Source organism: Sebastes umbrosus, chromosome 4 (assembly GCF_015220745.1).
Source record: "Sebastes umbrosus isolate fSebUmb1 chromosome 4, fSebUmb1.pri, whole genome shotgun sequence".
NCBI lineage: Eukaryota > Metazoa > Chordata > Actinopteri > Perciformes > Sebastidae > Sebastes > Sebastes umbrosus.
In genome coordinates this window covers 24784161-24799540 of record NC_051272.1, presented here as the reverse complement: position 1 = coordinate 24799540, position 15380 = coordinate 24784161, and the positions used below count along the sequence as shown (strand labels likewise).

General features: G+C 39.6%; 1 protein-coding gene across 3 annotated transcripts; it reads right to left on the bottom strand.

Annotated features, from left to right (window-relative positions):
- Positions 1 to 509: 509 nt before the first annotated feature.
- On the bottom strand, positions 510 to 15087 carry nap1l4a (nucleosome assembly protein 1-like 4a). Of its 3 annotated transcripts, XM_037767912.1 has the most exons (15): positions 14964 to 15083; positions 13989 to 14026; positions 12122 to 12203; positions 11194 to 11338; positions 10466 to 10552; positions 8848 to 8982; positions 8692 to 8763; positions 8262 to 8401; positions 7879 to 8024; positions 5359 to 5378; positions 5117 to 5236; positions 4953 to 4988; positions 4711 to 4764; positions 2654 to 2689; positions 510 to 2254 (listed from the first exon to the last, which is right to left on the bottom strand). In XM_037767912.1, the coding sequence occupies exons 2-14, from the start codon at positions 14002 to 14004 to the stop codon at positions 2684 to 2686; spliced, it is 1059 nt and encodes a 352-aa protein (XP_037623840.1). In that variant the 5' UTR covers positions 14005 to 14026; positions 14964 to 15083; the 3' UTR covers positions 510 to 2254; positions 2654 to 2683. The 3 variants fall into 3 exon arrangements, with proteins under 3 accessions (XP_037623840.1, XP_037623839.1, XP_037623838.1); XM_037767911.1 differs by lacking the exon at positions 2654 to 2689 and having other exon boundaries at positions 12122 to 12194; positions 14964 to 15087; XM_037767910.1 differs by lacking the exon at positions 2654 to 2689.
- Positions 15088 to 15380: the final 293 nt, after the last annotated feature.

Below are 15380 nucleotides of genomic sequence, written 5' to 3'. Positions count from 1 at the left end.
TGTCCGGTCACATTGTGCTGTCAACAGCATGTGCATTCACCCAGGGAAACTTATCTGAGCACACAATCTCTCTACAGCAAGAGAGCTGTTGTGAGCTGGACAGTAAGACCAGTCTGTTACTTGGGACTACTGAGCAGCTCCACTGACGACTAAGTGTCTTGCTCAATAGGTCTTTTCACAGATGACACGTTACAGAAAAGCGCAGGTGTAAATAATAAAATTAAGGATGGCTGGATTCCATTTAGCTGCTTCAGTGTCAGGATCCTTGTATTGTGCATGATGGATCACCGTCACAGCTTACTGGGGCACTTGAACAGAGCCAAGACATTGTTAGTTATTAGTCACACCTGTTTACGACTGACAAGTCAAAATGTCTGTTGCATTGCCTGACGAGAGGTTGCAAGGGGTCACAAGAAGTGTGGGAACAACCGCTCTACAACAAATGGTGCATGCACACATACATACATACATACATACATACATACATACATAAAGGACACAAAAACCCATTTCCATGTCGCACAACTTTAATAGAATATTTTAACTAACTCTGTACAAATTGAAAAGAAATATTGCGCAAGTAACAAATTGTGAATAAGAACCAGTTAAGGCCATTGCTAGCACACGGTCCAATGTGGTAGATTTGAAGATGTCAACCGTGGCTCTGAGAGATCTGTCCAACGAGATCTACAATCGTTCTTTTTAAAAAGAGAGACAAGGGGGTGGGTATTATTTTTCGCTGCAACTGCTATCGCTGACCAGTCACCAGGCAAAGGTGTCCAACCGAACGGCCAAACAAGTGCAGTATATAAAATACATTGGCAAACCTCTTCCATTTGTTTTCCACAGACATTCTACTGAATCATTAGACAATAACAGAAATATTTATATATTCTTAAACAACTTTAAACGCTGAATTAGATTAGATGTGTTAATGACAATTGGCAAACAATTGAATAAAAGAGGACGGTGTGGTTTTGTCTTTCATTTTGGCTTCTTGGCAACAGAAATTACATTTGATCCAAACATCCTGCACCCTGTCCCGTCGCTGACTTTAAATGACATTTGTTAAGAACTAGCTACCGTACATACCAGAAGTGATTACAACCAAAAAAAGATTGCAGGTCAGCCACTGTTGTCTGCTTAAATGTGTTATATTTTAGGGAAATATTCACCAGATTGGATGTAATGCTTGGGGCTGGGCTATGTGGAGAGAAATTTCTATTTTTCAAATATCTTGTGTTCTTTAATTGTTCTCATTATCCTTGTTGACACAAGCTCAAAAGAGCATTTCAGGGTTGATGGGTTAAACAGGGAAGAGCTATACGTGACAGTTTTGAGCTATAACCAAATGTCTGTCACATGATGTTAATTAGTGTTACGTGTCCACTCCAGTGCTCAGTTTAAATGCTTGTTACGCCCAATAGAGCTGGGAAGAAGTGAGCAGTACTAATGCGGAACACAATTCTTCAATGTTCGAAATGCTTTTCAATAATAAAAAAACAAAAAACATGACTTGGCAGTATTCACGTTTTGTTGACCTGCAAAGCCCAAATAAGATTTGAGCCAATGAGAACGAGCCTATAACTGTAGCTGGGCCTTAAGAGTTCCCGAAATGCACCACTTCATACAGCTGCATGACACCAGAATAAATAGTCCAATGACATGACAATGAACATTTAAAAAAAGTAAATTAAATTCAAAATGATACATTGTATGTCTCTTAAAAAACACCATAACAAAAGAAAAAAACACTTCAGCAACCCCAGTGAAAGATTAAGTCAGACTTGTTCAACAGTTTCCTGGTAAACTAGCACTTCTCTTGTTGGCATTAAAAAACCCTGAGTAACTGATTTATTTCCATGAAAACTAAAGTTGGGATCCATTCCTTTCCTATCTTTTATCCATATGATGATGTTCTGAGGTTCTCGGCAGTAGTAACCTACTCCACCTTCCCATATGTGATGCCATGGTAGTTTAATTATAGTCACTTCCCGCTTTGAGTTTGAATGAAGCCAAATAAAAAAAGGGTGAGATGGGCGCAAGACAAAAGAAAAAGAAGTCATGCACATAGTAAAAACGCAGTTTGGTTTGCGTTCTATTGCGTTCAGATGAGTTCATAAAAGGGCGAGGCCTGCAAGAGTAGGAGGACTTGCTGATTGGCTAAGAACTGATTTGACGGACAGCAGGTCTCCATCTCCCCTGATCACCACGGTTACTGCTGTTTGCATTCGGCAGGCTGGGGCTGTTCTTTCTGTGGGGGAGCAGACAGACAGCAACCAGATTAGAAAACAAGAGGGCAGAGAGCTAATGAGGCCACTGGGCATTAACTAGCAACTAGAAGAGGCTAACAAGAAAGCAGAACACTAGAGAATGAAAGCACCGGGTTCGGTACAGCAAAGAGTACAATGTTAGAAACCTGCGATGGGACTACAGGAGGAAAAACAAATAGATGGAAAGGGCAAAGACAGGACAGGGAGAAGAGAAGCTGTGTCTACCCAAAGATGTGAGTTGAGGGTCCTAAACACCTCGGACTACTGGAAGAATCAAGGATGTAGTGAAAGAGAGAGAAAGCAGCCAGAATAACAGACCAGAGCCAATGGACTAGACAGTGCATAGTGTATGTGGGACGCCAGCCTTATTTCTCCCTTACCTAGAAATTGCATGGGGTGAGAATGATTGATTATGCCTGTAATGGAGGGGAATCCAGGGAAGGGAGAGACAACAATATGCACAAGTTTAACCGTCACATTCAGAAATGACATAGTGAGCAGAGTGAAACATTGCTGAATTTGGTGAATGAGCACACTGAGTGAATAACTGATAAGCTGACAGCAGGTACCACGAGAGAAATACTCAACAAGGTACTAAAGAATCCCTTTCACAGACAAAGCAGCATTGTTGGTCACTCCTGATAAAACCGCTTACGGGCTACGTTACGCACTTACTCACTATCAGACTGGAATAGCTCATAATGGAGCACAGTCATCTCGGTCCAACTAAACCACAAAATAAATGGTCCTTTCTCCAACTGTCATTACATAATAATTTGTAGCCAGTGGTCTGAGAGAGTAAGAGCAGGAAAAGAAAACACCTCTTGAAAAGTCTGCCGTAGGCAGGATGTATTGCATGTCTGAGCTGGTGGTGGAAACTGGAGATACTATCAAATAAGAATACTCACATTCTCATCATCATGGGGAGGTATAGACTTAAAAATGCAAGTTTTGCTAGAATACACTGTAGTTTCTACAGTCCTATTATGCACGGGTGCTTCTGAAAATCACTTGAAGATATCCTAAAGATTACAGCTACTACTAAATGAGTTAGCATTTTAGCACTTCCTGTTCCCTCGTCTGGAAGTTAGTGGGTTTTTTGAATGGGTTTTTAGTTAGATGCTTGAAATAAGATCTCTGGTTAACACAAGCTTAAGAAATTTTAACGTTTTGTTCTACGACATAAAATACATCAATAAATATCCCACCCGTGGATTTTGAAGCCTTTATGTGTCTTAAAAAGACAGTTGCTAACAAGTGGCTAATTAAGACTAGTAAACGTCATAACTCTGACCCCTCCTTATTACAGCCTTGTGTTTATACTCAAGCTCATGCGACTATGGTGTAGTTCGTTTATAGCCTAACGTTAGCTTTTGACTTCTGCCGATTCACATTCACACTTCAAAAAGTGGTGTTCATTTGTGAAAATTTTCTTGCTGAATAAAATGTGTAAGTATCATAAACATGTGTTTGCTACAGAGCTTATTTTCTACAATAATCCAAAACCCAATAGAAAAATCCCGTTGGCTTTATGTCGAGGGAACCAGGCTGATGCTAACTTCCTTTGTGATGACAAATAGCCTAAACTGTACACACGCTGCACTGCTACATTCATCGTACTCATTGTCACACACAAGGCAGGGCACCGGGCTTGCAACACACTGGCGTAGACCCTGACAGAGTAATGTTATGCCAGGCAGAAACACAGCTGACAACCACGCAGCTAAACTAATTGATGCAGGGAGACTTTTACTAGGAAAATGAGTGCATGTGTCCACAACAATGAACTCAACGTCAAGGCTGCTACAGTAACTCTCCCGAACGGGTGAACTGGGGACTGATACATTGCAGCTGGCGGTAGATGATGGATTTAACCTGTTTATGTATTGGGTTATCGTTGCAGCTGGGCGGCTCATTGGGTACTTAAACCACAACACCCCTGCATGAAAGGCACTAATCTTGTCGGTTAACGAGGGTCGGTGGTCAATCAGAAAAGAAATTCTAGATCAGCATCCCTAATATAGACCTCCCATATAATTTTGCTCCCATGCTGAAGCATTATAATTTTGTAGTTAATTAGCAAGCAGCATTGGAAAAGAAGTAGTACATTAGATGAAAACGGCGTCCGCTTTGTTCAAACCACATCAGATACTGTTTACAATAGCGTTTCTATCACTTCCTTGAGCTGTGACATGACACACAGGCATGTCTCTGCCTGTGTTGAGTATTTGCCCACATGAACGCTAACAGTTGTCTTGATACACTTTAACTGGCTTTCAAATACATAATGGACTGCTGCATAACACTGTGCTGTTCCAGGAGGTTTGGTTAAATGCTCAGCTCACTGAGCTTCCTGATTAGCACCATTATCACTGACACAATAAAAGCACTCACAGTGAAAAACATAAAGAATAAAAGGTGAAAAATTCATACTGACCTTGGGGTCAAAGTCTCCCTCATCATCGTCATCATCACCCTCCTCATCTTGCTCCTGCGATACAAAGACAAGATGATTATATGATTTCAAGGAACTTGCTGGTTTAATGAAATATATACCAGGACTGCTATTATTATGATATGGTTTAGTAGTGATGTGTACGGTGATGCAGTTGCAGACTCAAATCCTGTGTGAACAGTGTCAAATTCGCATTATTTGTGAGTGAAAGTGGTATTACTAACCTCTTCATCTCCCTCCTCCAGCTCCTCCTCTTCAAACTGCATAAATAAACATAAAGAGTGAAAACACACGTGTTAAACAGTGACGAAAAGTTTTTGGAAACATCCTATCTTGTGGCTTTTTCTGTGTTCAAGTGCAACAGTGTGTTTGGTGGGAAAACACTCACACTCTCGTCATCTTCCAGGGCCTCTCCGGTGAAATACAGCACCGCTCTGGGAACTATTCTCTCACGGAAGAAATGACCAATCTCAAAGTCTGTGGCTAGGGTGAACTCAGAGTCTTCGTCCTATAAAACATGAACACATAAAAAACGCTTAAACACAGCTACAAATCCCATAGATTGATGGTAATGGAAGAAGAAATAAAATGGGTCGTGATTTTATGAAGAATAAGCTACATTTTACTCACCATTTCTCCATCTGGTGAAGCTGTAAAGGAAAGGACATATAATTAAAGCAATAAGCACCTCAACACTCTGCTTTACAATGACTACAGAAGGCCATTAAATGTGTGATGAAAAGGGGATGGACTTTAAACAGCACATTCATTTTAAAATGACCAGTTGAGTCAACAGTCACAGGCGGATGTTACATTTGTTTTATGACAGCTTTCAATGAGGTTAGCTGTGATTCAACCAACATCTGAAAGCCCATTTAAGGCTACAACCATGCTTATTATCAATGACATCACAACGCGAGGTCGAATCATCCGCAGAAATTGACAGGCTGTTAGCAAACAGCTGTGCTCCACCACCCTGGCAATAAACTGACTAAAGGTGACATCATCCCATCCTTCCTCTTCTTTCAACAATACTGTGTAAGAGGAGACGGCTTTGTTACACTTACAAGGTTCTGTCCGCACTCTACAGTATGAGCTTTACGTGCTCTACCGTATGAGCCGTACGTGCTCTACAGTATGAGCCGTACGTGCTCTACAGTATGAGCCGTACGCGCTCTACGGTATGAGCTTTACGCACTCTACAGTATGAGCATCAGAATTTCAACGTGTATAAAAATAAATCTAATAAATATTGTTCATTATTGTTCAGGGTTAGTATAATTAACTAAAAGTGAAACTAAAACAAAAATAAGCACTCTGGACTTTTTCCCTTTTTTAAATATAACTATATTCTTTAAGAAAAACTAAACTGAAACTACATTTCCAAGTTAAAAACCTAATAAAAATAAAATACAAAATTAACGTAAATTCATTTAATTTTTTTTAGCTATAATATATATCACTACCAAAAAAAGGTGACAGCCTGAATTTCCGTTAACTATCGTGACATTGAACCAGAGAAATTGAACAGACTTGACATTCCAGGATATGGCGCTGTGCTGCAATTGGTTCACATCTGACACTAAAGTAGCGAGAAGATCAAACATTAAACATTATGGCCGTTCCTACACAGTTCTCCAACCATGTATTCATGTATACAGTTTGTAGCTACATACTTCTGAGACATTATACCTGGCCCTGACAAAAACAAACTAGAACTACTGTAAAACTAAAACTAAATATATAACAACTAAAAGTAAACTTGTCTAAAAAAACTGAAACTAAATTAAAACTAGCGAACACGCTTGCACTCTAAAATCCAAAAATCAAAACTATTATAACTTTGGTTCATACATTCATGAACTGCACTGCAGTCTTGTCCCATACACTCTTTGTGTGTGTTCACACAATCACTGAGCGGTGGCTTCTTCACTAATGGACATCCCAACCCCAGAACTGCACACCTGAACACACTTTAAGAAGAGCTATTTATATCCACTAGTCATATACCGAGGCGGTGACTGAACCAGAAAGACAAACATTTGCTCAGCCAATGAGCGATCAGGTCAACTTCTCAAAGTCAGAATAAGTCCAGGCATGTTTGACAGGTAAGTTGACTACACAGGAAAGACGATACAGTAATTAAATAAAGGTGTATTCAGCCCATCTTACTGATCCTTTGAGAGAGAATGACTCATTTCAAGGTGATTTACGGGATCTGTCACTGTATTAATCACTTACTGTCATCCAACTGAACAAAGGTAATTAAAGTGAAACAAAAGACTTCTAGACTGGCCTCCCTCACCAATCACACCAGTAAGGTCACCTAATGTCTTAAAGATTAGATTAGATTAGATTATTTAAACAAACTGACATCAGGCAAAAAATTTCCAAAATGTAACAAGCTCAACTGTTGTTGAATGCTTCAAAAGAAATGTATCTGTGATTTGTCGTCTTTCATTTATTCTTTTGAAGGTCTTTGAGATGTTTACTCTCGAGCTTGTGCTATATATAAACTTAACGCTTACAGAATTTTAAATCGCACATCAGTCATTTGTAAAAATGTTTTTAGATGGACTGTTGTTTTCAGTACCCTCACAACGGTGCCTCAAATTTTGAGTCAGTCATTTATGTCAGTCATTAACTGACTGTTTAGCACCACAATAGCTCCTAAACTCTCCAAGCTGGAAAATAATGGTAAAACCAAAGTTGATGTAAAAGTTCGACAGTCCAGTGAGCACAGCTTCATGTACACAGTCCAACATCAGTGAGCGACAGACATGCTGCCTGTTCCACATACAGAACACACAACAGAGCGACTGCACAATCTAACACAATTTAAGAGTCTGCCGCCACCTGCTGTTGAATTTAGCTTAGTGCAGTGACCAATGATAAACCATATGACATGCATGCCAACATGTTGCCACACCGTCTGCAGATGAACAGACACGTTGACTGTCGAACAGGTACATTTGTGTGTGCTTTCTGTTATTCAGAGATTGTGTACACAGAGCAAAGCATTGAAATCAAATAGTCACTGCTACGTGAGACAGTTGTTGAAAATAAGTAGGAGTAATTGCTTTGAATATTACTTTAATACCGTCGGAAAAGTCCACTACATTTTGTATACCTCTATTTCTGTGTCCTCACCTTTGACGGGGTTAAAGAAGTTGAAGAACGAGTCGTTGGGGACCTGTTTGGTAACAGTGCGGACGGTGCCACGGCCTTTATGCTTCTGCTTCTTCTTAATAGTTTTCACAGTCACATCCTTCCCCTTATGCCAGTCTATCTGACAGCTAGAGAGAGAGTAGATGTGCAAAACAGTGAGAGGCGGCTGAGAGCAAGGACGCAAAAAATTTGGAAGAGGTGCCAAGAGGAGGCCGATATGTGGGATGTAAAGTCAAGAGAGATTAATATAGAAAGAGAGAACAGAAAAGTTTTACAAACCACACAATTTCTATTTTTTCTTAAACCTTAACATTGTATGTGTCAAAGCCACAGTTTAACAAGCATGTTTGTGTGCTCTCTCTCACCCTTCACAGTCAATGATCTCCGGCCCCTCGAATGAGAAAGGCTCTGAGGCATCAGGCTCTGACTTCATCCTGTAGACTTTAGTGAGGACTGCATTGTTGAAGTAACCATTGGGCTCAAAGTGGAACTCTAGCGTGAAACTCTGGGAGAAGGACCAAAATACATAGATCATTTTAACTCTATTAGGTTAATTGTTGACTCTAAATTGCCTATAGGTGTGAATGTGAGCGTGAATGGTTGTCTGTTTCTATGTGTCAGCCCTGTGATAGTCTGGCGACCTGTCCAGGGTGTACCCCGCCTTCGCCCAATGTCAGCTAGGATTGGCTCCAGCCCCCCGTGACCCCGAATGGGATAAGCGGTTACAGATAATGGATGGATAGTTTATTAATTTGGAATGATAATAATTTCTTATCATAACATGATGATACTGACCATTGGCTGTCCTGGCTCAGAAAACTTGACTTGAATATCTTTCAGGTGCTTTAGGATGGGCTCATCGTGTTCCTGGAGGTAGATAAACAGTCAGATCAGAGACACATAACGTTGTTCAGAAAAGGGTTGAAATGTGTATCAATCATTTAAATGTACCTGTAGCATGTCACTGAGCATGTCCACACTCTTGAATATGGTGAGCCAGAACTCAGGGATGCCTTTTGGGTCTTCCTCTGGCGTGGCTTCCTCTTTCTTTGCATCCTCAATAGCAGCTTTTTCCTTTACCTCCTCCTACAGGCAGTGGGCGGAGCACTCATTAAAATTCACTGTTCATGAAAATCTACACAATTTAGTTTGTTAAGCTTTCGAGAGGGTTCCTTCCAGGGTTTACGTTATATGCCGGCTTTTTGCGGGTATCACATGTAGTGGTCCCGCAGATGAAATTATCAATGGCTAAAATGTCCATAGGGAAATATGCCAAATTAATAAATTAATGGCATATTAAATAGCCTAATATTGTATGACCTATAAGATGTGTTGCCAAGACAACTTACAGTAAATGGAAACTTGTATTATACAAAAGTCTGGTTTGCCTACGCTGCAATTCTAATCCGATACAATTTTTGTCAAATTCGGTGAATATGTCCACATGGTCTACTAGCTGTCCGTTCTGTGTGTGCACTAAAAAAAAGCCAGTGTTCATACACAGCCCTGGCTCTGTAAATGGGAAAAAAACAACGTGGCTCTGATCAAGCCACTAGGGCTGTACCGAATGTCTTTGTTGTCGCGTTCAGTGTGAAATGCCCTTTAGGCTGAGTGTCCGTATAACTTTTTGCGCTGGCCAGACGCTGGGGACTCCAGTGCCTAGAGATTTTCAACTAAAGACGCTTGTAGAGGGTACATAGGCTCTCTCCTCATTGGGGAACAATTGCAAAAAGATGCTGGCGCTCTGAAAAAAAGCTTCAGTGACACTCAACCTCACTCTGAATGTGGGATTCCACTGTCTTGATTCTCATTGTGCCAAGTTAGAAACACTTCCTGCACAAAATACACCATGCCTCGTATACATTGCCTGGTACCTGTTGCAGCCATGCCACGAAATCTTGGTTGAATAGTCATTTTTTATATAATTTTTACTTCCCCATGTCATCACTAGCTAGCAGACTGCATCCGCTCCGAGCATTCCAGCTGCAAACAAAAGTGTGTTGTTTGCTACCCTGATCTGCATGACGGTAATGCGAGAGACATTAGGTAAATTATTTAAAAAATAGTCGTTACCAATTATTTTAAGATTTTAAATTGCAAAGTCAGAAAAACAAATGATTCAGAGAATCCCACTTCCCATGTCTTAGCATTTTTAAGACTTTTGCAAGATTGATTTAAGACATTTTAATATCCTATTATGGTGTTGTGCTTAGATTAATTAATTCATTGCCTTTTAAGACTTTTGTGAGAAGTCTCATTGAGATCAAGATCTTTTACAATACACAAATCTTGTGTACAAAAAAAAAAATCAGATACATGCAAGATTACAGATAAAACAGTCATCACAGTTTGTTAGTCCTAGTGATTCTCATTAAAACCACATTTCCTACAATCCTGTTATTTCCTGTTGGACAATTTCAGCAGACTCTTGGTATCATTTATGAGATCCAAGCAGCCTGTCTGGTTGTAAGAAAAAAATATTTTTTCCTTTGCTGTGGAAACCTTAAAGGAGGAGGATTTTGCCATCTGATCAGGCTCTTAAGACAAATCAAATCAAATCTGTACTTACTGCTAGCTCCTCCTCTTCCTCTCTGTCACTGTGCCACTCACTCTCTTCGTCTGTGGGTTCCACTGTTCCTGTGACAAAATCTCGTCTCTGTGACACAAATACATTACAACAAAGTTAAGCATTTTAGAGTGGGATTTGGGAATATTCGTGTGAAATATCTGTATATGAACAAGCATTCACTTGATAAGGCTGAATTATTTTCAGCTAGCACACTGAAATCAACACCACTTGAGAGAGAGAGAGAGAGAGAGAGAGAGAGAGAGAGAGAGAGAGAGAGAGAGACACACTGACATATATATATACACACACGCACGCACACACACTCAACATACACACAGCACAGACAGGTGCAGCAGGGTTACAGCTGTCAGTCTTCAGTGCAACTAAGAATGGCTGAGTTCTTGTCACTAGCTCTGGAAATAGCCTTGACTGACAAAAGAACAGTTGACTACTCGTTGTGGCAGTTTTCAATTTAGCACCAAGGATGCATCCTCACTGACCTCAGATTGGACCAGAGAGACACAATTCACCACCCATCAGTGCAGGTAACAATTCAAGTGATTATTAAATATTTGGTCACTTAATAAATAGAGAAATCTTATTTGTTGTCTTTTTATTTCTAGTTTTTGCTCTGTTTGCATCAACATAAAATGATCAAAACAAAATGCTATAAGTCTGGTGCTACAGTTAAAGAAAGAACTCTCTTAGGAAAACATCATTTGGCGTACCTTGTCAAACAGTGGCTGATAGAGGGCAGCATACTTCCTCTCTAGCTCATGGACCTCCTCGTAGAATTTAGCCTCTATGTTGGCACACTGCACCTGTAGCTTTTTCAAGGCATGCACTCTCCTCTTCACTACTTTGGGAAGCATGCTATGAGAGAAGATAAACATGAGAATTGATGTGGATTGAAATAATTTATAGTAAAAGAAAAACATTATGACATGTGTTTTAGAAAGGTGGTGCAGTGGATAGCACTGCCGCCTCACAGCAAGAGGGTCGCAGGTTCAAACCCGGTGTTCTCCCCATGTTAGTGTGACTCTAAATTGCCCGTAAGTGTGAATGGTTGTCTGTTTCTATAAGTCAACCCTGTGATAGACTGGCAACCCGTCCAGGGAGTACCCTGCCTTCGCCCAATGTCAGCTGGGATTGGCTCCAGCCCCATGGTTACCCTGAACCAATTTGTACAGTCTTTAACCCTTTAAACTAGTGAGTCCTCAACCTAGGGGGTTGGGAACCACCAAAGGATATCAAGATGGTTTTATGAGATTGAAAGATAATAATACAACACCATGTTTATGTCATGAGGAAGTTACTGTAACTGCCATCTTTTGGCTGTGTGCCAATTACATCAATATGCAACTGGCAATTGTGACCAAAACTTTGCTATTTTCAAATAGCTGATAAATGTGCAGTAATATCAAAGTGTCCAAAGACCATACAAACATGACTACATTATGCTAATATTTGTAGTTTAGATAAGTTTCAGATAAGGTTTAGGTTTTTAAAACAGTTACATAAGCATAAGCAGGTACCATTTTGCACTATTGCCATCTTAACTTGTCTGGCAACTGATTTGAACAAAAGCATGTTACACCATGAGAATCTTTAAATTTCTACCTTCTATCTCACATAATAGAAACCAGCTGAACTAACCTTTCCATGATGTGGAAGCTGGGAGGTCTTTCCATCTGCCCACCTGGATTTTGCAACCCTTGATCCCCTTTACCTGCCAAACCAACAAAGACCATTGTTGCAAGTTATCATCATTACACAAATCGCGTTTTTTTAAATGACAAGAATTCATCCATAATGTTGATTTGATTGTGGCTCACCATCCACATAAAAATAATACACAATTCAAAACATTAGCAATCAAACAATTATTTTGTGGAACTTGCTAAGTTGTGTTTTTGTTTTTTACGGTCACAGTTGTTGATTAAACTACATTTTTGAGGTTATATTGATAATTCCAAGTTTTGCTTGTTTGTACTAGTCTTTTTTCTTACGCGTGTACACACAAATGTATATCAGCTAATATTAAACCCTGAGTCAAAACAGATGAACCAACTTTTCCTGCACTGAATATCTAATTTAGTATGTTTATTTTTGTGTTTATTTATTTTGCACAATTTAAGACTCTACAACATAACAAAAAAATTAAGAATAATATACAGTGCAGGAACAGGCAAAAAAAACACCGGGCTTATCTGAAGCCTCCACCTAGAGACAAGATTAATATAAAGAAATAATATGACTACATAATAGTGATAACAAACAATTAGGACAAGATATGTATAACAACAATAACAACACAGTAAATATATAAAAAAAGATAAGTGTGTGTGTGTGTGTTTGTTGCGTGGAAGTGTATGGTTAGTGTTTGTGAGGAGGATATTGATTTAAATATCTATAAAGATTTCTGGGCAATCTTAACGAAACAACATTGTGAGTGGAAAAAAAAGAAAAGCATAAAAACAAATACGTGGACAACATGGGGAAAAGCAATTACAAAACAGCTATTAAATGACCCTTTAAGCGACTTTTGAAATATTTGAAAGATGAACAGTTTATTGATAGATGTGAAAAGCTACTCCATACTTTGGTTCCCCTAAATCTTATCGAAAATGTATGAAGATCTAGAGATTGACGGGGTTGAGTAAGAATGGACCTGAGAATTTGTTTTAAAATAGGTCTTGAACTGCTCAGAATTATTCCCACCAGGAAGTATCTTATAAATGGTAAGTTAACTAGAAATACATTTGTTTTTACCACATTTATTTTTACTTAAATTTATTTCTTTAACATTATTTCATTTTAATTCTTTGGATTGTTTAAGTATGTGTCCTCCCTTTTTCTCTGAATTCAATTGAAACTATAGTTTAAGATGAAGTCTTGTTTTGGTTTTTGTGTTTTCTCTCTCCTCCCTTGTTTTAAGTTTTGAAATGTTGTGTAAAAACAAAGAGACAACTGTAATATGAAAATACAGTAGGAAAGAATGTGATGATGATTGTACAAGTTTGCTGAAACTGCAATAAAAACTAAATTAAAAAACAACAACAGATGAACCAACTTTTCCTGCACTGAATATCTAATTTAGTATGGTAAGTTAACTAAAAAATACATTTGTTTTTACCTTTATTGGCGTCCACTACTTCTGACCCTTCACCACATTTATTTGTATTTAAATGTATTTAATTAGTTAACTTTATTTAATTTTAATTCTTTGGATTGTTTAAGTATGTGTCCTCCCTTTGTCTCTGAATTCAATTGAAACTATAGTTTAAGATGAAGTCTTGTTTTGCTTTTTGTGTTTTCTCTCTCCTCCCTTGTTTTAAGTTGTGAAATTTTGTGTGAAAACAAAGAGACAGCTGTAAAATGAAAATACAGTAGGAAAGAATGTGATGATTGTATAAGTTGCTGAAACTGCAATAAAAGTTAAAAAAAACAACAAAAAAACCCCAGATGAACCAACTTTTCCTGCACTTAATATCTAATTTAGTATGGTAAGTTTTGTTTTTACCTTTATTGGCGTCCATTACCAAGTGGCAGCTCCTTCCTCTAATAAAAAACAGATCAATTATATTAGACATATTCTCATCATGAGTCACATACAGTGATTGAGTAACAAACTGTCACTGACACGTTGCATGTGAGACCTTTTTTCATTATTTCATTGAAACCACAACACCATCAGTGGTTAAAAGTCTCTCATGATTTCACAAAGTGACACACTGAAACAAGCTAGTCAGACAGAGACAGACAGACAGACCAGCTGAGCTGACTTCAACTGAACAACACTGGGTGGTGTTGAGCAAGCAAGCGCAGGCCGATGACGCATTGACATGCTACTGGCAGCTGGGAGAGGCTATATGACAACCACAAGTTAGCATCATCTCCTTTTACAATCAAGCACATACTGCTGCCTCTCTGACAGTCACGGAGGACTACTGATAAAACAATATCTAATGAATCCACACGCTTACACACTCTTACCAATAAGCACATACTAATAAACTACCTAGTATGGGCGGTGCCAAAACATCTGACAGCAGCTAACCGGGCTAAGCTAGCAGGAAGCTAGGAGCCAACGTGCTTGTGAACAATGCTTTAAGCTACCAGCATAGCGCGACATGTACACATCAACCTGTTATCCCTTCTATTCGTGTAAAACCTGTAGGATAATGTGTGCTAATGAGTTGATGAAGCAACAATGACTTTCTGTTATAAAACAACCCGTTAACGTTACAGCTGCTAGCCTAGCAACTAGCCTAGCAACTAGCCTAGCTACTAGCCTAGCAACTAGCCTAGCAACTAGCCTCAAGCTAACAGCAGCTAGCTCTTGTCGCGGGTTATTAAAAGCAGCAGAGTGTTGAAGACAGTCCACCAGCAGCCTGTCACATTAGTGAGATAACTCGTAACGTCATTGGTTGGTATCCTAACGTGTGCTGGTATTAATGTGTGTGTTTACTAGCTGGTTAGCTGTTAGCAGTCTTACCTCTATCTGAGCGGACTCTTCTAGCTGGTCGCCTCGCTCACGCGTCTTCTTCGCTTCAACCCTTAACCCACGCGCGACCAACACACACACGCGCTCCAGCATCCTGGCTTCTCATTGGTCGGCTGGTGAAGGAGGTTGTGATGTGTCGGTCACGAACGAGTAGGTTCAAAGAGCCGGTTCTTTTAAAGGAACTATTTGTAACTTTTTAAGCGTATAAATGTAGCGGGTCGCCACACATGCGCGCTCACATATGCGCGCTCGCATGTGGCCGCTGCCTCTCCAACTCTGCCTGCCTGCCTTCGCTCAGAGAGCGCGCGCATTCTCAGCTCGCTCCACCTCTAGACGTGAACGCGCGCTCACTCCACACTGCAGAAGAGTTAGTTTAGCTCTGAGAATATCTAGTGAATGTTCAGTGGA